Here is a 26,454-nt window from a genome sequence, read left to right as displayed (position 1 = left end):
ATTTAAGGTGGGGGGGGGTTATCTGAGAGACAGGGTTTGAGGGTTGGCACAACATTGTGGACTGAAGGGCCTGTAATGTGCTGTACTGTTCTATGTTCTATGAAATTTGTCACTATATGGCAGCAGTACATTGCAATACATAATAATAGAAGCTGCAAATCAGTTAGAAGTTTATATATATTTAAAGAGTTAAATTAATGCATAAACAAAAGTAGTGAGGTAGTGTTCCTGGGTTCGATGTCCATTCAGAAATCTGACGGCAGAGGGGAAAAAGTAATCTCTGAATCATTGAGTGTGTGCCTTCAAGATCCTGCTTATGGTTGTTAAATATCTTGAGAGTATTTGTCTCCATTACCTCTTCAGAAAGTGCATTCCAGCCCCGCCCCCCACCCACCCCTCTTCACATCGGTGGCACAGCAGTGGAAACTGAGAAACTGCAGGGAGTGAACATCTCTCACAGCCTTTCATGGCCCCACATCCTCCACAGTTAAAAAAGTTCACCAACGCCTCTACTTTCTGAGGAGGCTATTCCATTAATACACACGGCCTTCCACAGACGCGCTGTCGAGAGCATCCAAGCATGCTGCGTCAAAGTGTGGTTGGAAACTGCACTCTAGCGGACAGGAGGGCTCTGCAACGGGTAGTTAAAACTGCTCAATGCATCACCAACACCAGCCTACCAACCGTCAAGGACGTATATACAGAAAGGTGCAAGAATTGGGTGGGATCCTTCGGCATTGACATGAAGGATCCCACCCAGCCAGCTCATGGACTGATCACCCCACTCCCATCAGGGAGGAGACCACGCCAGGACTACCAGATTCAAAAACAGGTAATTTCCCCAAGCAGTACGGCTGACCAACACCTCCACCCTGTAACCCACCCCTCCACACCCCCAACCACCACTACTTCATCATTTCCTGTCAGAGTCACCTTATGTGCAGACACTCCTGTGCCTAGCATCACCTTAAGGTCATTAAATCAGTCTGTGTATTCTTATGTTTTTTTTGTGTTTTCAATTGTGTTATTTTCGCTTATTGTGTCTTTTTATGCTGCATTGGGTCTGGAGTAACAATCATTTTGTTCTCCTTTACACTTGTATACTGAATAATGTGAAGAAGCAGTCCCTACTGGATATTGTTAATGTACAATATTGCAGGTTTGATTCACTGCTTTACTGGTGGTAAGCAGGGGCAGACATCAGGGGAGCTGCCTGGCCCCGGTTGTAATGAGGACCAGGCCGCAAGCCACCGTGCCGCCTGCTTACAACCGCCAGAGAGAGGTGTCGGAGCTGGTGCTCTCCACCGGGGGTGACGTGGCACAGAGTCCAGGCAAAGGTCAGGAGTCGGTACTGCCCCCTCGCCCCCAGTGCTCTTTCAGCAGAAAACATGCTGTAACATGGTTGCCTGCAGATTTCTGCGGCATTCATGGACTCAGGGTCTGGATTATATATATTCTTTTGCATGCTAGTATTGTACTGATATCTTACATGTACTTGCTGTCTTGTATGTGTGAGGGTTAAGCCTCAGGCCATGGTGTTGGCAGTTTAAGCTGCCAGAAGAGAGGTGTCAGAGTTTCTCTCGCCTGAACCTCTTGGGGAACTCTGAGACAGCGTGCCGGCAGCTTCTCTACATTGGAACATAGTGCTTCTTTCTTAGTCGCTCACAGTATTCAGTTACGCCTCATACTTAGACCTCGCACCAGCTTCTGTAACCATGTTATGTTTGTTCCTTAACAAAGACAAACTTGCCCGGGTAAAAACACTAGAATTATTTTATTTACAGATTTACACAATGGCTTGAACTTGTCCCTATTTTACTCGGGACACTCTCTAGCCCACCTGGTCCAGATAGTGTACGCAACAGGGATCTGAAAGTGGAAGCACGAGTAATGATCTTTCAAGAATCACTAGATTCTGGAATGGTTCCAGAAGAATGGAAAGTTGTAAATGTCATTCCACTCTTCAAGACCAGAGGGAGGCAGAAGAAATGTAACTATAGGCTAGCTAACCTCAGTGGCTGGAATCGATTATTAAGGATGAGGTATCAGGGTACTTGGAGGCACATGATAAAATAGGCAATAGAGAGCAAGGGAAAATCTTGGCTGACAAATCGGTTGGAATTTTTTGAAAAAATAGCAAGCAGAATAGACAAAGGAAAATCTTGGATAGTTGTGTACTTGGATTTTCAGAAGGCCTTTGACAAAGTGCCACAGATGAGGTTGCTTAACCATGGTTTCACAAAAAAGATTCTATCACAGATAAAAGATTGGCTGACTGGCAAGAGGCAAAGAGTGGGAATAAAGGGAGCCTTTTCCGACTGGATGTGGTGACTAGTGGTGTTCCACAGGGGTCTGGGTTGGGATTGATTCTTTTTGCGTTATATGTCAATGATTTGGATGGCTTTGTTGCAAAGTTTGCAGACAACATGAGGGGAAGGGTTAGGTAGTTTTGAGAAAGTACAGAGGCTACAGAGAGTCTTAGATTAGTAGAACGGGCACAGAAATGGTAGATGAAATACTGTGTCGAGAAGTGTATGGTCATGCACTTTGGTAGAGGAAATGAAAGTTTTGACTATTTTCTAAATGGAGGGAAAATCCCAAAAGCTGAGGTACAAATGGACTTGGGTGTCCTTGTGCAGGCTTCCTAAAAGGTTAATTTGCAGTTTGAGTCTGTAGTGAGGAAGAAAAATGCGTTGTTAGAAATCATTTCTAAGAGGACTAGAATATAAAAGCAAGGATGTAATGTTGAGACTTTACAAGGCACTGATGAGGCCTCACTTGGAGTATTGCGAGCAGTTTTGGTCCCCTCATCTTAGAAAGGATACACTCATGCTGGAGAGGGTTCAAAGAAGGTACACAAAAATGATTCCAGGATTGAATGGCTTGTCATATGAAGAGCATCTGATGACTCTGGGCCTGTATTTATTAGAATTCAGAGGAATGAGAGGAGACCTCATTGAAACCTGTCGAATGGTGAATAGTCCTGATAGAGTAGATATGGAGAGGATGTTCCCTATGGAGGGAGAGTCTAAGACCAAGGACACAGCCTCAGAATAGAGGAGTGTCCTTTTAGAATGGAGATGAGGAGGAATTTCTTTAGCCAGAGAGTGGTGAATCTGTGAAATTCTTTGTCACAGGCAGCTGTGGAGGCCAGGTCTTTATGTATATTTAAGGCAGAGGTTGATAGATTCTTGATCGGTCAGGGCATGAAGGGATCCAGAGAGAAGGCAGGAAATTGGGGTAAGAGGAAAACTGGATCAGCCATGAGGAAATGGCAGGCCTGACATGCCCTAATTCTTAAGGCTTTATGGTCCTCGAGCCTGGTAGTACATGCTTTTAGGCACCTGTATCTTTGCCTAATGGGAGAGGGGAGAAATGGGAATGTCCAGGGTGGCTGAGATCCTTAATTATATTGGCTATTTACTGTATGCATATATGCACCCACATATTAAGAAGGCATTGGCAAACCCCTTCTGTAGTGAAATTTGTCAAGAACAATCATGGTCATGGAACAACCACTTTGAGGGGACTAGTGGATACAGGAAGCATGTAGTGTTGAGGCTTAATAAGGCACTGCTGAGGCCTCTCGTAGAGTATTCTCAGCAGAATACCTTACTTTCCATTTTTCTATTTTTCTATTTATGATTTATAATTTAAATTTTTTAATATTTACTATTGATTTGTAATCCAGGGAGCGGGAAGCGCAGAACCAAATATTGCTATGATGATTGTACGTTCTAGTATCAATTGTTTGGCGACAATAAAGTATAAAATATACTCTTAAGGGACTGCCTGTCCGGTGTCAGTGGTCACATAACTGAGACTTGTGATATGCACGAGCTTCTTCTGCGATCATTCACCACCTGCTCTCATGGCTTCACGTGACCCTGATCGGGGTGGAGGGGGGAGGTGCTAAGCAGGTGCTACACCTTGCCCAAGGGTGACCTGCAGGCTAGCGGACGAAGAAGCGTCTTGCACCTCTTCTGTTAGAGATCTATTTCCACCCCGCCATCCTATTTCTATTTTGCCACATTTCGATTTGTTCTAATTTAAATAATTTGGACGTGATTGAATGTGCTCATGCATTTACACTGAGGTTTCAGATCGTTTGCTAGCTACTTAAATGTTCAGAGTCGGACAACACCTTTGGTATCCTGTGCAAGGTGGGTAAGAGGTGTAATCATGTTCACCCATGATAAGAGCATAAGATATAGGAACGGAATTAGGCCATGCACCCCAACTGGGTCTCCTCCACCATTCCATCATGGCTGATTTGTTATCCCTCTCAACTGCACTTCCATGTCTTCTCCCCATAACCTTTGCCTGAGAATCTACTACCCTCTGCTTTAAATATACCCTATCACTTGGCCTCCACAGCTGTCTGTGACAATGAATTTCACTACCTTCTGGTGAAAGAAATTCCTCCTCACCTCTGCTCTTTCTATTCTGAGGCTGTGCCCACTGCTCCTATACTTACTGACTGTAGGAAACATGATTTGCACGTTCACTCTATTTAGGCCTTTCAATATTCAATAGATTTCAGGGGATCCCCTTCATTCTTCTAAGCTCCAGCGAGCACAGGCCCAGAGACATTAAACACCCTCATTCATTAATTTTTCATTTCCAGAATCATTCTTGGACCCTCTCTAATGCCAGCTCATCCATTTTTAGATAAGTGGCCCAAAACTGTTCACAATACTCCAAATGCAGTCTGGCCAATGCCTTATAAAACTCTTGGGCGTGTAGCCCTCAGTATCCCAAAACTGGAGTCAAGACAACCTCTAGCACAGCACTTAGCAATAATGCTTTGCAGTGTTAACGATCCAGGTTTAATTCCCACAACTCTCTGGAAGGTGTTTGTACATTGTTCCCATGGCCTTGTGGGTCTCCTCTGAGTACTGCAGTTTCCTCCCACAAACCAAAGACTTATGGGTTAGTAAGCTGTGGGCTAACAGAGTATTACCAAAGTCCCATGCCAACACTTACAATAATTAGATAATATTGGAAGTTTACACAGTTCAATACTAACTAAAGATGTACGGGCTTGGGTCAGTCATTTATGGGCATGTTATTGTGTGCAGCTTTGGTCCCCTAATCTGAGGAAAGACATCCTTGCCATAGAGGGAGTACAAAGAAGGTTCACCAGATTGATTCCTGGGATGGCAGGACTTTCATATGATGGAAGACTGAATCGACTAGGCTTATACTCGCTGGAATTTAGAAGATTGAGGGGGGATCTTATTGAAGCATATAAAATCCTAAAGGGATTGGACAGGCTAGATGCAGGAAGATTGTTCCCGATGTTGGGGAAGTCCAGAACGAGGGGTCACAGTTTGAGGATAGAGGGGAAGCCTTTTAGGACCGAGATGAGGAAAAACTTCTTCACACAGAGAGTGGTGAATCTGTGGAATTCTTTGCCACAGGAAACAGTTGAGGCCAGTTCATTGGCTATATTTAAGAGGGAGTTAGATATGGCCCTTGTGGCTAAAGGGATCAGGGGGTATGGAGGGAAGGCTGGTACAGGATTCTGAGTTGGATGATCAGCCATGATCATACTGAATGGCGGTGCAGGCTCGAAGGGCCGAATGGCCTACCCCTGCACCTATTTTCTATGTTTCTATATATTGACACCGGAAGCATGGCAACATGTACGGACTGCCCCCTAGCCCAGCTCATCCTGAGACTGTGCTGGTCCTCGTTACCAACAATACATTTCGCTGTATGCTTTGATGTACAAATAAAGCCAATATTTAACCTCCCTGTGCAATGGCCAGGACAGTTTGTGCTGAGCACAAACATGTCAAGTCTGTATTGTGCTGGAGCAAACTGGGACTGACCAGAACATTTATATTCAACCACAAGATTTAAAACTGCTCCAGGAAGATCTGGCTGAAAAAGAATACTTACTGGTGCCACAAAGACTGCAACCCTCATGGCATCAGGGAAGCACATGTCTCTTGGCTGAACAGCGATGTGTTCCAGTCCGACTTAGTCAATATGACATTAGAGTCATAGAGCACTACCGCACAGAAACAGGACCTTTGGCCCATCTAGTCTGTGTCGAACTTTTATTCTGCCTACTCCTATCGACCTACACCTCGGCCATAGCACTTATGAAGTATCAAATTTATTTGCTATTTTCATTTACATGTGTTAGGAACTTGCTGTGGTGTGACATGCAACAACACAAAACAATAACATACAACAATCATCAAAGTTGCTGGTGAACGCAGCAGGCCAGGCAACATCTCTAGGAAGAGGTACAGTTGACATTTCAGGCCGAGACCCTTCGTCAGGACTAACTGAAGAAAGAGCTAGTAACAGATTTAAAAGTGGGAGGGGGAGAGGAAGATCCAAAATGATAGGAGAAGACAGGAGGGGGAGGGATGGAGCCAAGAGCTGGACAGGTGATTGGCAAAAGGGGTATGAGAGGATCATGGGACAGGAGGCCAAGGGAGAAGGAAAAGGGGGAGAGAAGGGTCTCGGTCTGAAAGTCGACTGTACCTCTTCCTAGAGATGCTGCCTGGCCTGCTGCATTCACCAGCAACTTTGATGTGTGTTGCTTGAATTTCCAGCATCTGCAGAATTCCTCGTGTTAACATACAACAATAACATTACAAATAAAGAATTTTATAAAATATAGGGTTTGAGGTTGATGCACAGTCATGGAATAAAATGCACATAATCACTAGAATGTACTTACAATGCAAACAACATTATAATACGTGACTGAGGTAACATCTCATCCATGTCCCTATTCAAATTTCTCTTAAGTATTGCTATCAAACCCACATTCACCAGTCGTTCCACACTCTCACCACCCTCTGAGTGAAGAAGCTGTCCCTCATGTTGCCCTTAAACATTTCACTTTTCATCCTTAACCCATGACCTGTAGTTCAAGTCTCATCCACCCTCAGTGGAAAAACCCCATTTGCATTTACCCTAACTATTCGTTCATTCATGAGGTGCCATGTCGTATGACGTGGGCAGTCATGGTCTTTACGTGACCATGATTGTTCTCGGCATTTTTTTCTGCAGAAATAGTTTGACATTGCCTTCTTCTGGGCCATGTCTTTACAAGGCGGGTGACCCAGCCATTATCAGAGACTGTCTTCAGAGATTGGCTGCCTGGCGTCAGTGGTTGTATAACCAGGACTTGCGATATGCACCAGCTGCTCATACAACTGTCCGCCACCTGCTCTCTTGGCTTGACGTGATGCTGATCCCCCACCCCACCCCCCCCCCGATCAGGTACTACACCTTCGCCAAGGATGACCTGCAGGCTAGTGGAGGGAAAGAGCACTTTACACCTTCTTTGGTGGTGATGTATCTCCACTCTGCAACCCAGCCTGAACTATATATCACCTAATCAAATCTACCTTCAAATGTACCTTCATCAAATCTCCCCTAAATCTTCCACATTTCAGGACATAAAGATCTAGTCTATTCAACATTTCCTTTTACCTCAGGTCCTCAAGTTCTGGCAATATCCTTGTAAATTTTCTTTGCATTTTGTTCAATCTTGTTCATATATTTCCTGTTGGCAAGTGACCAGAACTACACACAATACTCCAATTTTTAAATTCACCCCTGAAATCTTAGTGTCCCTGGCAAGAACAGCAATTACTACCAATCTGAGATCAAGCCAAAGTTCAGTTCATTGTCAGAAACACAAGTATATGTACGCACATGCACTGGGGCATTGAAAATTTTACTTACAACAGCACCAAAGGCCCATACCATCAGCTGAGCAACATTCACAAAACCAACTTAAATTAAACTATGCACAATTTTTTAAAAAATTAGCAACAAAAAGAAATTTATTTTAGTACAAAATGCTCAGAGTGGTCATAGTATTGGGCACACACACACACACACACACACACACACACACACACACACACACAAAGGAAGTCGACAGCTCAGGCAGCATCTCTGGAGGGGACTAAAGCACAGGCTAAAACCCCTTATCAGGATTGGAAGAGAAGGGGGTTAAAGCCAGAATAAATTGGTCGGGAATAGGAAGGAGAACAAGCTGGCAGGTGATAGCTGAGACCGAGTGAGGGGGAAGATGGGTGGGTGGGAGAGAGGGGATGAAGGTGATAGGTGAAAGAGGTATCACCTTCCACCAATCTCTTATCACCTTCCAGTCTCTTAATTCATTCCCCCTCCCTCACCCACCCACTTTCCCTCTCACCTGCAGAACCTCTTGTGTCTATAGTGTTGCTGAACTCTAGTGATTTCTGTTTTCCAGTTGATTGAATAACTGAATGGTTGACAGGAAGTAGCTGTCCCTGAACCTGCTGTTGTGGGGCTTCAGGCTTCTGTACCTCCTGCCCGATGGTAACTGCGAGAAGATGGCATGGCCCAGATGGTGGGGATTTTTGATGGCGAATATTGCCTTCCTGATGTATCACCTCATGTAGATATGGCTGATGGTAGGAAAGGATGCGCCTGTGGTGTATTGGGCTGAATCATAAACCACTGAACATTGAACAGTACTGACCCTTCAGCTGACAATGTTGTGTTGACCTTTTAACCTGCTCTAAAGTCATTCTAACAGATCCCTCCTAGATCACCCTCTATCTTTCTTTCATCCCTATCCCTATCTAAGAGTCTCTTAAATGTCCCTAATATATCTGCCTCTATCATCACCCCTGGCAGGGTGTCCCATGCACTCACCACTCCTCGTGTAAGAAACTTACCTCTGACATCCTTCCCCATACTTTCCTTCAATCTCCTTAGAAATATCCCCCCTCCTATTAGCTATTTTCACCCTGGGAAAAAAGTGGCTGTCCACTTGATCTATGCCTCTATCAAGTCACCTTACTCTGTTAGGTCTGCTTCAAAGAGAAAAGTCCCAGCTCACTCAGTGTATCCCCATGAGACATGCTCTCTAATCCAGGCAGCATCCTGGTAAATCTCCTCTGCCCCCTCTCTAAAGTCCCCACATCCATCCTGTAGTGAGGTCACTAGAAATGAACATAATACTGCAAGTGTTGGCTAACCAGGTTTTTATAGAGTTGCAATGTTACCTCAGGGCTCCGGAACTCAATCTCCCAACTATCATGTGCGATCATGTTTGCTGTTGTGTGCTGGGGCAGCAGGCTGAGGGTGGCAGACACCAACAGAATCAACAAACTCATTCGTAAGGCCAGTGATGTTGTGGGGATGGAACTGGACTCTCTCATGGTGGTGTCTGAAAAGAGGATGCTGTCCAAGTTGCATGCCATCTTGGACAATGTCTCCCATCCACTACATAATGTACTGGGTGGGCACAGGAGTACATTCAGCCAGAGACTCATTCCTCCGAGATGCAACACAGAGCGTCATAGGAAGTCATTCCTGCCTGTGGCCATCAAACTTTACAACTCCTCCCTTGGAGGGTCAGACACTCTGAGCCAATAGGCTGGTCCTGGACTTATTTCCTGGCATAATTTACATATTACTATTTAACTATTTATGGTTTTATTACTATTTAATTATTTATGGTGTAACTGTAACGAAAACCAATTTCCCCTTGGATCAATAAAGTATGACTATGACTATGACTAACACACCAGACACCTTCTGAACAACCCTACCAACCTGCATCGTTTACAGTCACTTAGATAGTCATAGTCAAATGGGACTGGATAAGAAAAGACATTGTGGTCTGCTTGGATAGACTGTACACTGACCAGTACTCCCTGCAGCTTTATAAGTTCCTGTGCATTCTAATTGCTGTACCAGAGCGTGATGCAACCAGTCAGGACTCTTCCAACAGTACGTCTGTAGAAGTTTGTTAGAGTGTTCAGTGACAAGCCGTGCATCCCCAGAAACGTAACAAACGTGTTTTCCTGATAACTGCATCTATCACATCATCCAATATTGTTAGTGCCCAGAAAATTAAAGTTGCTGGGTCCCTCCACTACCAATTGCAAAATGCCCGTGAAAAGATCAAAATCAGAATCATGTTTATTACTACCAATATAAAGTATGTGGCGAAAGATATTTCAATATTATCTTTATTATAGGACCATAAGATGGTAAGATCTAGGAGCACATTGGGCCATTTGGTCCATTGAGTCTGCTCTGCCTTTTCATCATCACTGACCCTTTTCCCCTCTCAGCCCCAGTCTCCTGCCTTCTCCCTGTATCCATTCATGCCCTGACAAATCAAGAATCTATCAACATCTGCCTTAAATATAGCCAATGACTTGGCCCACATGGCTGCCTGTGGCAATGAACTCCACACATTCACCGCTCTCTGGCTGAGGAAATTCCTCCTCATCTCTGTCCTAAAAGGTCACACCTCTATATTGAGGCTGTGTACTTTGATCTTAGGCTCTCCTACCACAGGAAATATCCTCTCCACATCCACTTTATCAAGGCCTTTCACCATTGAATAGGTTTCAATTATGTCACAACTCATTCTTCTGAATTTTAGTGAATACAGACCCAGAGCCATCAAACGCTCTTCATGTGACAAGCTGTTTAATCTTAGAATTATTTTCGTGAACTTCCTTCCTTTGAACCCTCTCCAGTTTCAGCACATCCCTTCTAAGACAAGGGGCCCAAACCTGCTCACAATACTCCGTGATGCCTCACCAGTGCTTTATAAAACCTCAATATTTCATCCTTGCTTTTACATTCTAGTCCTCTTGAAATAAATGGTAACGTCACATTTGCCTTCCTCAACACAGACTCATCCTGCAAATGAACCTTTCAGGAATCCTCCACAAGAACTTGCAAGTCCCCTTGCACCTCAAATATTTGTATTTTCTCTCCATTTAGAAAATAGTCAACCATTTCATTTCATCTACCAAAGTGCATGAACATTCATTTCTCAACACTGTATTCCATCTGCCACTTTTTTTAAACCATTCTCCCAATCTGTATAACTTCTTCTGTAGCCTCATACTTTCTCAAAACTACCTGCCCCTCCACCTATCTTTGTATCATCTGCATTGTATCATTATGGTGGAATTTCTTCAGCCAGGTAGTGGTGAATCTGTGGAAATCATTGCCACAAGTCATTTAACACACATAAAAGTTGCTGGTGAACGCAGCAGGCCAGGCGGCATCTCTAGGAAAAGGTGCAGTCGTCAGACGAAGGGTCTCGGCCTAAAACGTCGACTGCACCTTTTCCTAGAGATGCTGCCTGGCCTGCTGCGTTCACCAGCAACTTTTATGTGTGTTGCTTGAATTTCCAGCATCTGCAGAATTCCTGTTGTTGGCCACAAATCATTTGATACATTTAAAGCAGAGATTAATAAATTTTTGATTAGTCAGGTTGTTAAAGATTACAAGAAGTAAAGGAAAAAGGTGGAAAGAGAAAAAGTATTCAGCTGTGGTTTAGTGGCAGAGGATGACGCCCAGAAACTTGAAGCAGCTTTGCATTTACCTTATCTATACCCCTTATACTTTATCGCACCTCTAGCAAATCTCCCCTCAATCTTCTAAATTCCAATTATTCTGGATAACTCAGGCCCTGCAGTCCCAGCAACATCCTTGTAAATTTTCCATGTAGTCTTTCATGTGGATAACAGCCACACCATACCTTCATCCACTTTCCTGTTAACTTCCTCAAACAACTATAAGATTGGTCAGACATGATCTACCACACACAAAGTCATGCTGACTATCCCTAATCAGTCCCTGTCTGTCCAAATAGTTCCATCTCCTGCCCCTTAGAATACCTTTCAATAACTTTACCACAATTGATATCACGCTCACAGGCCTATAAATTCTTGCCTAAATTTTAGAGCCTTTCTTAAACCGTGGAACAACATTAGCTATCCTCCAATCTTCCAATATCTCACTTGTCGCTAAGGATAATTTAAATATCTCTGCTAGGGGGCTCCAGAAATTTCTGTACTTTCCCCCCATAGGGTCCAAGGGAAAACCTTGTCTGGCCCTGGGGATTTATCCACCCTAATCTGTTTCAAGACAGAATACCCCTCCTCCTCTGTAATCTGTTCAGGAGTCTATGACCTCGCTGCTGATTTGCCTCAGTTCTCTAGACTCCGTGTCCATCCCCTGAGTAAATTCAGATGCAAAAAATCCATTCAAGATTTCCCCAATCTTTCTTGACTCCACGCATAGATTACCATTCTCATCTTCCAGAGGACCAATTTCGTCCCTTGTAATTATTTTGCTCTTAAGGTATCTGTAGAATCCTTCAGCTTGTCTGCTAGAGCAACTTCATGCTTCCTTATATCCTTCCTGATTTCTTTCTGAAGTCTTCTCTTGCATTTCTTATACTCCATAAATACTTCGTTTGTTCCCACCTGCCTATACTTGCTATGGACCTCCCTTTTTATTTAACCAGGACATCAGTATCACATGAAAACCAAAATTCTCTAAAACTGTTGTTTTTACCTTTTATTATGACAGGCACTTTGTACTCCCAAAATTTCACTGTTGAAGGTCTCCCACTAATCAAGTACACTTTTTCCAGAAAACAGCCTGTCCCCAGTTCAAACTTGCCAGATCATTTCTGCTATCATCAGAATTGGCCTTTTTTCAGTTTAGAATCTCAACCTACAAGCTAGACTAATCATTTTCCATATTAACTAGAAACTAAGGGGCAGAAGACGCTGGTGGGAGTTGTGTACAGGCCACCTAACAGTAGTAGTGAGGTCGGAGATGGTATTAAACAGGAAATCAGAAATGTGTGCAATAAAGGAACAGCAGTTATAATGGATGACTTCAATCTACATGTAGATTGGGTGAACCAAATTGGTAAAGGTGCTGAGGAAGAGGATTTCTTGGAATGTATGCGGGATGGTTTTTTGAACCAACATGTCGAGGAACAAACTAGAGAGCAGGCTATTCTGGACTGAGTTTTGAGCAATGAGGAAGGGTTAATTAGCGATCTTGTCATGAGAGGCCCCTTGGGTAAGAGTGACCATAATATGGTGGAATTCTTCATTAAGTTAGAGAGTGACATAGTTAATTCAGAAACAAAGGTTCTGAACTTAAAGAGGGGTAACTTTGAAGGTATGAGACGTGAATTAGCTAAGATAGACTGGCAAATGACACTTAAAGGATTGACGGTGGATATGCAATGGCAAGCATTTAAAGGTTGCATGGATGAACTACAACAATTGTTCATCCCAGTTTGGCAAAAGAATAAATCAAGGAAGGTAGTGCACCCGTGGCTGACAAGAGAAATTAGTGATAGTATCAATTCCAAAGAAGAAGCATACAAATTAGCCAGAGAAAGTGGCTCACCTGAGGACCGGGAGAAATTCAGGGTTCAGCAGAGGAGGACAAAGGGCTTAATTAGGAAGGGGAAAAAAGATTATAAGAGAAAACTGGCAGGGAACATAAAAACGGACTGTAAAAGCTTTTATAGATATGTAAAAAGGAAAAGACTGGTAAAGACAAATGTAGGTCCCCTGCAGACAGAAACAGGTGAATTGATTATGGGGAGCAAGGACATGGCAGACCAAATGAATAATTACTTTGGTTCTGTCTTCACTAAGGAGGACATAAATAACCTTCCAGAAATAGTAGGGGACAGAGGGTCCAGTGAGATGGAGGAACTGAGCGAAATACATGTTAGTAGGGAAGTGGTGTTAGGTAAATTGAAGGGATTGAAGGCAGATAAATCCCCAGGACCAGATGGTCTGCATCCTAGAGTGCTTAAGGAAGTAGCCCAAGAAATAGTGGATGCATTAGTGATAATTTTTCAAAACTTTTTAGATTCTGGACTAGTTCCTGAGGATTGGAGGGTGGCTAATGTAACCCCACTTTTTAAAAAAGGAGGGAGAGAGAAACCAGGGAATTATAGACCGGTTAGCCTAACGTCGGTGGTGGGGAAACTGCTGGAGTCAGTTATCAAGGATGTGATAACAGCACATTTGGAAAGCGGTGAAATGATCGGACAAAGTCAGCATGGATTTGTGAAAGGCAAATCATGTCTGACAAATCTCATAGAATTTTTTGAGGATGTAACTAGTAGAGTGGATAGGGGAGAACCAGTGGATGTGGTATATTTGGATTTTCAAAAGGCTTTTGACAAGGTCCCACACAGGAGATTAGTGTGCAAACTTAAAGCACACGGTATTGGGGGTAAGGTATTGGTGTGGGTGGAGAATTGGTTAGCAGACAGGAAGCAAAGAGTGGGAATAAACGGGACCTTTTCAGAATGGCAGGCAGTGACTAGTGGGGTACTGCAAGGCTCAGTGCTGGGACCCCAGTTGTTTACAATATATATTAATGACTTGGATGAGGGAATTGAATGCAGCATCTCCAAGTTTGCGGATGACACGAAGCTGAGTGGCAGTTTTAGCTGTGAGGAGGATGCTAAGAGGATGCAGGGTGACTTGGATAGGTTGGGTGAGTGGGCAAATTCATGGCAGATGCAATTTAATGTGGATAAATGTGAAGTTAACCACTTTGGTGGCAAAAATAGGAAAACAGATTATTATCTGAATGGTGGCCGATTAGGAAAAGGGGAGGTGCAACGAGACCTGGGTGTCCTTATACACCAGTCATTGAAAGTGGGCATGCAGGTACAGCAGGCAGTGAAAAAGGCGAATGGTATGCTGGCATTTATAGTGAGAGGATTCGAGTACAGGAGCAGGGAGGTACTACTGCAGTTGTACAAGGCCTTGGTGAGACCACACCTGGAGTATTGTGTGCAGTTTTGGTCCCCTAATCTGAGGAAAGACATCTTTGCCATAGAGGGAGTACAAAGAAGGTTCACCAGATTGATTCCTGGGATGGCAGGACTTTCAAATGAAGAAAGACTGGATGAACTGGGCTTGTACTCGTTGGAATTTAGAAGATTGAGGGGGGATCTGATTGAAACGTATAAAATCCTAAAGGGATTGGACAGGCTAGATGCAGGAAGATTGTTCCTGATGTTGGGGAAGTCCAGAACGAGGGGCCACAGTTTGAGGATAGAGGGGAAGCCTTTTAGGACCGAGATTAGGAAAAACTTCTTCACACAGAGAGTGGTGAATCTGTGGAATTCTCTGCCACAGGAAACAGTTGAGGCCAGTTCATTGGCTATGTTTAAGAGGGAGTTAGATATGGCCCTTGTGGCTGCAGGGGTCAGCGGGTATGGAGGGAAGGCTGGGGTGGGGTTCTGAGTTGGATGATCAGCCATGATCATAATAAATGGCGGTGCAGGCTCAAAGGGCCGAATGGCCTACTCCTGCACCTATTTTCTATGTTTCTATGTTTCTATTATGATCACCAGATTTAAATTGTCCCACTGCACAAATTTTGTCACTGCCCTGTCTCATTCCCTAATAGCAAGTTGAGTATGACACACTCTTTAGTTGTGATTATATGTACTGATGAAGGACATTTTCCTAAATATGTTTGACAAACCCTATCCCATCTAGCCCTTTTACTATATAGGAATCCCAGTCAATATATGGAAAGCTAAAAACATCTGCTGTAACAAACTTAGATTTCTTTCAAGCAGTCTGCAATCTCTCCACAAATTTGTAGCTCTAAGTCCTGCGGACTGTTGTGTGATCTATAATATATAAGACCATAAGACTTAGGAGAAGTGTTAGGCCACTTGACCCACCGAGTCTACTCCACCATTTCATCATGGCTGATCCAATTTCCCTCTCTGCCACAATCTGCTGCCTCTTCCTATATCCCGTCATATACAAGCTAGTCAAGAATGACTCAAACTCTGCCTTATATATATCCAATGTCTTGGCTTCCGCAGCCACCTGTGATCAGGATCTTTGGATTCAGGATTCTCCTGGCTAAAGGAATACATCCTCATTTCAGTCCTAAAAGGACACCATTATATTCTAAGACTGTGTCCTCTTACCTTAAAATTCCCACCTTAGGAATTATTCTATCCACATCCACTTTGTTGAAGACTTTCAGCATTCAATAGGTTTCAATGAGGTCACCCCTCATTCTTCTGAATTCCAGTAAGTACCATGAAAATGCTCTTCATAAGACAAAACCTTCAATCCCAGAATCATTTTTGTGAACCTCCTTTGAACCCTCTCCAATGACATCACATCCTTTCTCAGTTAAGGTGTCTAAAGCTGCTCACACTACTCCAAGTCAGGGCTCACCAGTACTTTATAAAGACTCTTCATTACATCATTGCTTTTATATTCTAGTCCACAAAACGATGGTGGAGACCTTTGATAGATTTTTTGCATCTGACTTTACTCAAAAGATGGACACAAAGTCTACAGATTACAATTGGAAATAGAAAAGGCGTGTCAAAGGGACAATATTATGATAGTCATGGGAGATTTTAACATACAGCTAGATTGGGAAAATCAGGTTGGTAATGGATCTTAAGGGAGTGAATTTGTTGAATGCCTATGAGATGGCTTCTTAGAGCAATTTGTTGTTGCGCCTACTGGGGGGTCAGCTATACTGGATTGGGTGTTATGTAATGAACTGGTGGTGATTAGGGAGCTTAAGGTAAAGGAATACTTAGGAGACCGTGATCATAATACGATTGAACTCAAATTGAAATTTGATAGAGAGAAAGTAAAGTCTTGCATAACAGAATTTCAGTGCAGTAAAGGAAATTACAGTGGTATGAGGGAGGAGTTGGTCATAGTAAATTGGAAGGAAATGCTGACAGGGAGGACAGCAGATCAGCAATGGCTTAAGTTTCTGGGGGAAATGAGCAAGGTACAGGATTGATGTATTCCAAAAACAAAGAAATATTCAAATGTCAAAATAGTACAACCGTGGCTGACAAGGGAGATCAAAGTTAATGTAAAAGCAAAAGAGATGGCATACAACACAGCAAAAATTAGCGAGAAGATAGAGGATTGGGAAACTTTTAAAACCCTACAGAAAGCAACTAAAAGAATCATTAGGAGGGAAAAGATGCAAGGTGAAAGCAAGCTAACTAACAAAATCAAAGTGGATAGAAAAATCTTTTTCAAGTATATAAAAAAATGGGAAATGAAAGTGAATGTAGGACTAGCAAAATGCTGGAGGAACTCAGCAGGTGAGGCAGCATCTGGGGAAAGAGAATAGTTGACGTTTTGGGCTGAAACCCTTTGAATGTACTCTTTTCATGGACGCTGCCTGGCCTGCTGAGTTTCTCCAGCATTTTGTGTGTGTTGCTCAGATTTCCAGTATCTGCAGATTTTCGCTTGTTTATGAGTGGATGTAGGACTGCTAGAAAGTGAACCCGGAGAAATAATAACAAGGGACAAGGAGATGGCAGATGAACTACAAACGGTTTGTAAATGAGTGTTTTGCATCAGTCTTCACTGTGGAAGACACTAGCAGTGTGCCAGGTTTGAAGGGTGCAAGGGAAGAGAAGTGATCGCAGTTACTATTACAAGAGAGAAGGTGCTCAAAAAGCTGAAAGACCTAAAGGTACATAACTCACCTGGACCAGCTGAATTGCACCCTAGGGTTCTGAAAGAGGTAGCGATAGAGACTGTGGACTCATTAGTAATGCTTTTTCAAGAATCATTGGACCCTAGCATGGTTCCGGTGGACTGGAAAATTGCAAATGTCATTCCACCTCTTTAAGAAAGGAAATTCTGGACTAGTTAGCCTGACCTCAGTGGTTGGAAAGATGTTGGAGTCAATTGTTAAGGATGAAGTTATGGAATACTTGGTGATACAGGACAAGATAGGACAAAGTCAGCATGGTTTTCTTAAGGGAAAATCTTGCCTAGCAAACCTGTTGGAATTCTTTGAGGAGAATACAAGTAGGATAGATAAAGGGGATGCAGTGGATGCTGTATAATTTGGGCTTTCAGAAGGCCTTTGACAAGGTTCCACACAGGAGGCTGCTTACCAAGTTAAGAGCCATGGTATCACAGGAAAGTTAATAGCATGGTTAAGAGCATTGTGACAGGTAGGTGGCATTGAATGGGAATAAGAGGATCCTTTTCTGGTTGGCTGCCAGTGACTGATGGTGTCCGCAGAGGTCAGTGTTGAGACTACTTCCTTTTATGCTGTATATAAATGATTTAGATGATGGAATAGATGGCCTTTGTTGCCAAATTTGCTGATGATACGAAGATTGGCAGAGGGGCAGGTAGTGTTGAGGAAACAGGTAGGATGCAGAAGGACCGTCAGATTAGGAGGATGGGTAAGAAAGTGGCAAATGAAATACAATGTTGGAAAATGCATGGTCATGCACTTTGGTAGGAGAAATAAATGAGCAGACTATTTTCTAAATGGGGAGAAAATCCAAGATAACTGAGATACAAAAGGAGTTGGGAGTCCTTGTGCAGACCACCCTAAATGTTAACTTGCAGTTTGAATTGGTGGTGAGGAAGGCAATGGAGGAGGTTCACGAGGCTGATTCTAGGAATGAATGGGTTATTACTTGAGGAACATTTGATGGCTCTGGGCCTGTGCTCACTGGAATTTAGAAGTATGAATGGGGGATCTCATTGAAACCATTCAAATTTAGAAAGGCCTAGACAGAGTAGATGTGAAAAGGATGTTTCCCATGGTGGGGGAGTCTAGAACAAGAGGGAACAGCCTCAGGATAGAGGAACATTCATTTAAATGTGGGAGGCAGAGAAATTTCTTTAGCCAGAGGGTGGTATATTTGTGGAATTTTTTACCACAATCTGCTGTGGAGGCCAGGTCGTTGGGTGTATTTAAGGCAGAGATTGACAGGTTTTTGATTGACCATGGCATCAAAAGTTATGAGGAGAAGGCTGGGGAGTGGGACTGAGAAGAGGAAAAGATGGATTAGCCATGATTGAATGGTGGAGCAGAGGCGATAGACTAATTCTGCTCCAATGTCTTATGGTCTTATGGTCACTTGAAATAAATGTTAACATTACATTTGCCTTCCTCAACACTGACTCACCTTGCAAATTAACCTTTAGTGAATCCTGCACAAAGTCTCCTTGCACCTCAGATTTTTGTATTTTCTCTCTCTTTAGAAAATAATCACCTCTTTTTATTTCTTCTACCAAAGTGCATGATCCTACACGTCTCAACACTGTATTCCAGGGGTCCCCAACCTTTTTTTCACTGCGGACCGGTTTATTATTGACAATGTTCTTGCGAACCAGCCAACCCCGGGGGTGGGGGTGGGTAGGTAGGGTTGCCGACGGATAAGAGTAGCAGCCAAATACATTGTGTTTACCCTGAGAAGACTACCATGATCATGAAGCCTTGCGCGGGCACCAATGTGCATGTGTGTACGTGCCGATTTTTTTCTACAAATCATTTTTGGCGAATCTGTTCGGGGGGGCGGGGGGTGTTAATCATGACTGGAATATAGGTGATAAGTAGGTAATACACTCAATTTCGTTTCTAAAAGGGTTTATCTAACGAATTTAATATTAAACACACAGCGCATATTTTCCTCGCATGAATATAGTGATAAATCAAAGATAAGTCACTTATAATCAATAGCATCATAACATTTGAAGTAATGTTTGGATTTTAACCACACAGCACATATTTTCCCCGTATGAACATATAAAATCATTGCAACACACCAATATCGGTGAATCAGTGGGAGCCCTGGGCTTGTTTCCCTGCAACAAGACGGTCCTATCGAGGGGTGATGGGAGACAGTGATACTCGAAGGGGGTTCCTTATGTCCAGTCTATTCCGCAATTTAGTTTTCGTTGCATTCATTGCAGAGATATGTTGGAAATGGAAGCAACGTTTTCAGTGCTTTCGTGGCTATCTCAGGATATTCAGCCTTGACTTTGATCCAGAATGCCGGCAGAGATGTTATGTCAAACATACTTTTCAGCCTACTGTCATTTGCAAGCCTGAGGAGTTGATCTCCTTCCCGAGCTGACATGGATGACGCGCAGATAATGACCTCACGTGCGTTCAAGCTCAATAGTGGCCATGACAGGGAATGAGGAAAGGTGCAGCTGACTCATATCGCCAAATCATATCGTTTGCTCGCGGCCCGGTAGCACATGCTTTGCGGCCCAGTACCGATCCATGGCCCGGTAGTTGGGGACCGCTGCTGTAGCCCATCTGCCAGTTCTTTGCCCATTCTCATAATCTATCTAAGTCCTTCTGTCACCTCTCTACTTCCTCAAAACTGCACCTATCTTTGTATCATCTGCCAACTTAGCTACATCCAAATCATTGACATATAACGTAAAATGAATCGGTCCCAACACAGATCCCTGCGCAATACCACTATTCACCGACAGCCAGTCAGAAAAGGCTCCCTTTATTCTCACGCTTTGCCTCCGGCCAATCATCCATGCTAGAATCTCTCCTGTAGTATCATGGGCTCGTAACACGTTAAGCACCTTGTCAAAGGACTTCTGAAAATCCAAGAAATGTCTCTCCTTTGTCTTCCCCTTTCGATATTTCCTCAAAGAATTCCAACTGATTTGTCAGGTAGGATTTTCCCTTGAGGAAACCATGCTGACTATGGCCTATTTTATCATGTGCCTCCAAGTACAGAGAAACCACATCCTTAACAGTTGACTCCAACATCTTCTCAACCACTGAGTTCAGACTAACAGGCCTATAACTTCTTTTCTTCTGCCTTTCTCCCTTCTTAAAGAGTGGAGTGACATTTGCAATTTTCCATTCCTCCATAACCATGCCCGATTTAGTTGATTCTTGAACGATCATTTCCAATGCCCCCACAGTCTCTTCAGCCACCTTTTTCTGAACCCTCGGGTGTACACCATCTGGTCCAGTTGACTTGGCTTCCTTTAGACCTTTCAGTTTCCCTAGAACCCTCTGCTTCGTAATGGAAACCTTTGCCCCCCGGCACTCTCAAACGTCTGGTATACTGTTAATATCTTCCACAGTGAAGACTTTTGCAAAATATTTTTTACAGTTAGGCCACCATTTCCTTGACCCCCATCAGAACCTCTCCAGCATCAAATTTTCCAGCAGTCCAATATCCACTCCCACATCTCTTTTACACTTTATGAATCTGATGAAACTTTTGGTATCCTCTTTAATATTATTGGCTAGCTTACATTTGCATCCCATCTTTTCCTGCTTAGTTTTTTTTTTAGTTGCCTTATGTTGGTTTTTAAAAGCTTCCCACTAATTTTTGCTTTATTATATGCCCTCTCTTTGGCTTTTATGTTGGCTTTGACTTCTCTTGTTAGCCACGGTTGTGTCATCTTGCCTTTAGGATACTTCTTCCTCCTAAGGATGTATATATCCTGTGCCTTCTGAATTGCTTCCTGAAACTCCAGCTGTTACAGCTCTGCTGTCACCCCTGCTTCTGTTCTTTTCCAATCAATTCTGGCCAATTCCTCTCTCGTGCCTCTGTAATTCCCTTTACTCCATTGTAACATTGGTATATCTGAGTTTAGCTTCTCCTTCTCAAATTTCAGGGTGAATTTGATCACCTTATGATCACTTTACCCAAAGTGTTCCTTTTCCTTAATCTCTCTAATCAACTCCAATTCATTGCACAACATCCAATCTAGAATGGCTGATTCCCTAGTGGTATCAACCATGAGCAATCCTAAAAAACCATCTTATAGGCATTCTAGAAACTCCCACCTCTTGGGATCCAGCACCATTCTGATTTTCACAATCTACCTCTATATTGAGATCCCCATGACCACTGTAGCATTGCCTTTTTGACATGCATTTCCTATCTCCTTTCGTAACTTGTAGGCCATGTCCTTTGTACTGTTTTGGGGTCTCTATATTACTCCTATCAGGGCCTTTTTGCCCTTGGAGTTCCTTAGCTCTACCCACAATGATGCAACGGCAACCAACCCTGTGTCACCTCTCTCTAATGATTTGATTTCATTTTTTACCAACAAAGCCACGCCACTCCCTCCGTCTACCTGCCTGTCCTTTTGATACAATGTGTATCTTTGGACGTTAAACTCCCAGCTTTAGTCTTCTTTAAGCCACAATTCCGTGATGTCCACAACGTCATAAGTGCCAAACTGTAACTGTGCTACACTTTCTCTACCTTATTCCGTACGCAGAGCACATTCAAATATAACACCTTTGGTCTTATATTCACACTTTTAAATTTCCGATGTGCCCAGAGGTAACGCATGCAGTCATGGGGAGAATGTACAGTCTCCTTCCAAACTGTGGCAGGGATTGACCCCAGATCACTTGCACTGTAAAAGTGTAAAGCTACCCATGATGTTAGATGGTAAATTATTGGGATTTTTAGGGTTCCTGGCATTACTGGTAATGTCAGGCACCAATCCAACCTTTATATGGAAACTAAGTAATAAAGAAAGCTTAAACATTCAAGATTAGCTTTGTTTGTCACATGCACATCATAACAATGAAACATTCAGTGAAATGCTGTGTTTATATCAATGAATACCACTGTCCGAGGATGCGCTGGGGGCGGCTCGCAAGTGTCGCCATGCTTCCAGTGCCCGTCCAATTACACCCATGTGGACCAATTAACCTACGAACCTCTGCATCTTTACAAGCTCCTTACGGGCTGTGGTGGAATGGAATCTGGGTCACTGGTGCTGTAATCGCGTTATTCTAACCAAGCCACCCCTTTCCCATACCAGGAGTTGGACTGAGGCCACCTGGGTGAAAACCAGGCATCCTAACTGCCAGGTACTAAATTATTGGGAATGTCATCACCAAACCAACACTGGAGTGAAGAGTAAATGATGAGGATAGATTAAAGATTAAAGATTGCCTTTATTTATCCCACATACAGTGCCATGCAAAAGTCTTAGGCACATGTAAAAAAATTTTGGAAAGTGAAGATGCTGTCAAAAATAATGGATTGAAATGTACCTAAGTATCAAAATAAAATATTACAAAGAGCAGTAAACTGTACAAAATCTGAATCATATCAGTATTTGGTGTGACCACCCTCTTTGCCTTCAAAACTGCATCAATTCGCTTAGGTACACAGTCATGCAGTTTTATAAGAAAATCGGCTGGGAGGTTGTTTCAAACATCTCGGAGAATTTGCCACAGGTTTTCTGCCGACCTTGGCTGTCTCGCTTGCTTCTGTCTCTCCAGGTAGTCCCAGAGAGCCTCGAAGATGTTCAGATTAGGGCTCTGTGTCCACCATAGCATTGGAAACCGGAAATAAAAATCCAGAGTACCCAAAACTTTTTCAAAGTACAATACATTGAAATATTGAAGTATACAGTGAAATGCATCACGTGCATCAACAATCAGAGGTTGTGCTGGGGGAAGCTTGCAATCATCACCACACTTGCAGTGCCAACATGGAATGCCCACAACTCACTAACCTTAATTATGTCTTTGGAATGTGGGAGAAAACCGTAGCAACTGGAGAAAATACGGGGGAGTAATGGCAAGAACACACGAACAGCTGTGGGAATCGAAGCTCAGTGGCTGGCATTGTAAAGCTACACCGCAGTTCTGCCCTGTAGGGAGAGAGAAGAACAGACCATGTGGAGGGAGGGAAGAGTGGAGATCACTGCAAAAGGTGGAATTCTATTTATTTATTTTAGTTGTTTAGAAACATAGGAACATAGAAAATAGGTGCAGGAGTAGGCCATTTGGCCCTTCGAGCCTGCACCGCCATTCAGTATGATCATGGCTGATCATCCAACTCAGAACCCTGCACCAGCCTTCCCCCCATACCCCCTGATCCCTTTAGCCACAAGGGCCATATCTAACTCCCTCTTAAATATAGCCAATGAACTGGCCTCAACTGTTTCCTGTGGCAGAGAATTCCACAGATTCACCACTCTCTGTGTGAAGAAGTTTTTCCTCATCTCGGTCCTAAAAGGCTTCCCCTTTATCCTCAAACGGTGGCCCCTCGTTCTGGACTTCCCCAACATTGGGAACAATCCTCCTGCATCTAGCCTGTCCAATCTCTTTAGGATTTTATACGTTTCAATCAGATCCCCCCTCAATCTTCTAAATTCCAACGAGTATAAGCCTAGTTGATCCAGTCTTTCTTCATATGAAAGTCCTGCCATCCCAGGAATCAATCTGGTGAACCTTCTTTGTACTCCCTCTATGGCAAGGATGTCTTTCCTCAGACTAGGGGACCAAAACTGCAGACAATACTTATTGACAGATACAGCATGGTGACAAACCCTTTGGCACAATGAACCCACACTACTCCATTACAACGATGTGACCCCTTAACCTATAATGTGCATGTCTTTGGATTGTGGGAGGGAAGAGGTCACAGGGAGAACGCACAGACTTCTTACAGACACCAGTGGGAATTGAATCCTGATCACCGGCACTGTAAAGCATTGCGCTAACCGCTACACGACTCTGCTGGACTGTAGGGGGAAGGGAAAACAGACCATGTGGAAGGAGGGAATGCTGGGGATCATTGTGAAGGATAGATTGTTTGTGGAAAGTGCAGGAAGTGACTCATATCTTTTTCATAATGGTGTTGTCTTCTCTTTCTTCCACTCAGATGGGATTGTCCTGTACTTCTGGGTGTCAGTCGTGATTGGGATTGTAATTGGCGTCTTCATCTGGATCCTGCTGGCAGTCCTGTCCTGCCAGAAGCAGGCAAGTGCCACCATCTCCCAGACCACAAGCCGCCGTTCCCGGACGTCTCCTCACAACGCGGTGCTGATGCGGAGCAGCTTCTATCGCAGCAACAGCTACGACAGGCACGGAGACAGCAACCTGCCCTTGGCGAGCACTCTCACGTTCCAACGTCAGTGGTCCCAGGACCACTCCGACAGCTATGACAGGAAGCAGGTCTTCCGAGCCTCCACTTTCCACCCATTTGCCCAGGATCCACTGGCCGATGAGCTGGGCGGGATTCCATCTTCCTCCGCCCCGCTCTGCACCGACACCTCTTCCAGCCTGAACTGCACCCTCAGCCCACAGGAGCACCACTGGTCGGAAGGCCGCAGCTATGATTGCCATTCCTCACAGACCCCGCCACCTGCCTACAAGTTTGTCGTAGAACCATCCAAGAGGACCCTAGCGTAACACCTTCTCGGCTAGCAAGGGATGAGCAACCACAGCGCCCCCCAGTGCCCTGATTGTGAACATCAGGAATCTGAATCAGGATCAAGTTTAATATGACAGGCTTATGCCGTGAAATTTGTTACTTTTTGGCAGCAGTGCATTTCAATACATAAAAAAAACTATAAATTGCAATAAGAAATATATATATATATAATTAAATTAAATAAGTAGTGCTAAAAAGAAAGAGCAAATTAAAATACATACTGTTCATTGTCCATTCAGAAATCTGATGGCAGAGGGGAAAAAGCTGTTCCTAAAATGTTGAATGTATGTCTTCAGGCTTCTGACCACCTCATTGAGGCGAGGGCATGTCCTGGGTGATGGATGCTGCCTTTTTAAGGCATCGCCTTTTGAAGCTGTCCTCGATGCTGGGGAGGCTCGTGTCCATGATGGAGCTGGCTGAGTTTACAACCTACTGCAGTCTTTTCCAATTCTTTGCAGTGGCCCCTCCATACCAGACGGTGATGCAACCAGTTAGAATGCTCTCCAAGGTACATCAGTACAAGTTTGCAAGTCTCTGGTGATATACCCAGTCTCCTTAAATGCCTAATGAAATGTAGCCACTGTATTTCTCGTCAGATTGTAGACGTTCTACTCAATTGGTCTGGTCAGAATGTACCACAGAAGAATTGTGAATAAAGCAACACTAATATGTTCAAAGGTCAAAGTTTAAAGTAAATTTATTTTCAAACTACATGTATATCACCCAGGTACAACTCTGAGACTAATTTTCTTGTGGGCATTTACGGTAAATATGAGAAAGACAATCGAATCAATGAAAGACCAATATGCAAAAAAACCTGTGCAAATACAAATGAAAGAGAAAAGAGTAATAATAATGAAAATAATAATTACTATTATGATTATTATCCCCAGAACAGATGGTTCCTTGTGGCAATACAGGACCAGATGTTTAACACCAAAAATTATAAAAAATACATAACAAAAGATCAACAAATTCAAGACAATAAATGCAGAAAATACCGAGTAAAACCAGGAACAATCCAACACATTACAGGATCCTGATGGGTGAGATTTGCCCAGGACTCCATGATAACTTCCTTTCCCTTCATCCCCAAGTCAAGTAAACTCCGCCTAACAGTGGGGCCTCCATTTTCCATCTCCAATGCAAAATGGCAAGACCTCTGGGGTTTTCCACGAGCTGACTCGGCTCTGTTTCTTGGGCTACTGTGAGCAGTTTTTGGTCCTTTATCTTAGAAAGGTTGTGCAGAAACTGGAGAAAGTTCAAAGGAGGTTCAAAAGAAAATGATTCCAGGATTGAATAGCTTGACCTAGGACCAACCATCTTCAACTGCTTCATCAATGACCTTTCTTCCGTCGTAAGGTCAGAAGTGGGGTGTTCACAGATGACTGCACAATGTTTTGCAGCATTCGTGACTCCTCAGATAGTGAAGCAGCTCATACCCAAATGCAACAGGACCTGGACAATATCCAGACTTGGGCTGACAAGTGGCAAGTAATATTTGAGCCACACAAGTGCCAGGCAATGACCATCTCCAACAAGAGAGGTTCTAACCATCGTCCCCTTGACATTCAGTGGCATCGCCATCACTGAGTCCCCTACTATCAACATCCTGG

General features: G+C 43.5%; 1 protein-coding gene across 1 annotated transcript in view; it reads left to right on the top strand.

Annotated features, from left to right (window-relative positions):
• Positions 1-25,656, top strand: part of myct1a (myc target 1a) — an 81,371-nt gene extending 55,715 nt beyond the window's left edge. The window contains exon 2 of the mRNA XM_063054965.1: positions 24,287-25,656. Within this exon, the coding sequence (XP_062911035.1) occupies positions 24,287-24,816 (530 nt within the window). The 3' untranslated portion in view covers positions 24,817-25,656. The remainder of the gene's footprint in view (positions 1-24,286) is intronic.
• Positions 25,657-26,454: the final 798 nt, after the last annotated feature.

This window comes from Mobula hypostoma, chromosome 8 (genome assembly GCF_963921235.1).
Source record: "Mobula hypostoma chromosome 8, sMobHyp1.1, whole genome shotgun sequence".
In the NCBI taxonomy this organism is placed as follows: Eukaryota; Metazoa; Chordata; class Chondrichthyes; order Myliobatiformes; family Myliobatidae; genus Mobula; species Mobula hypostoma.
The sequence above is the reverse complement of the archived record's forward strand: the minus strand, read 5'-3'. Positions and strand labels throughout refer to the sequence as shown.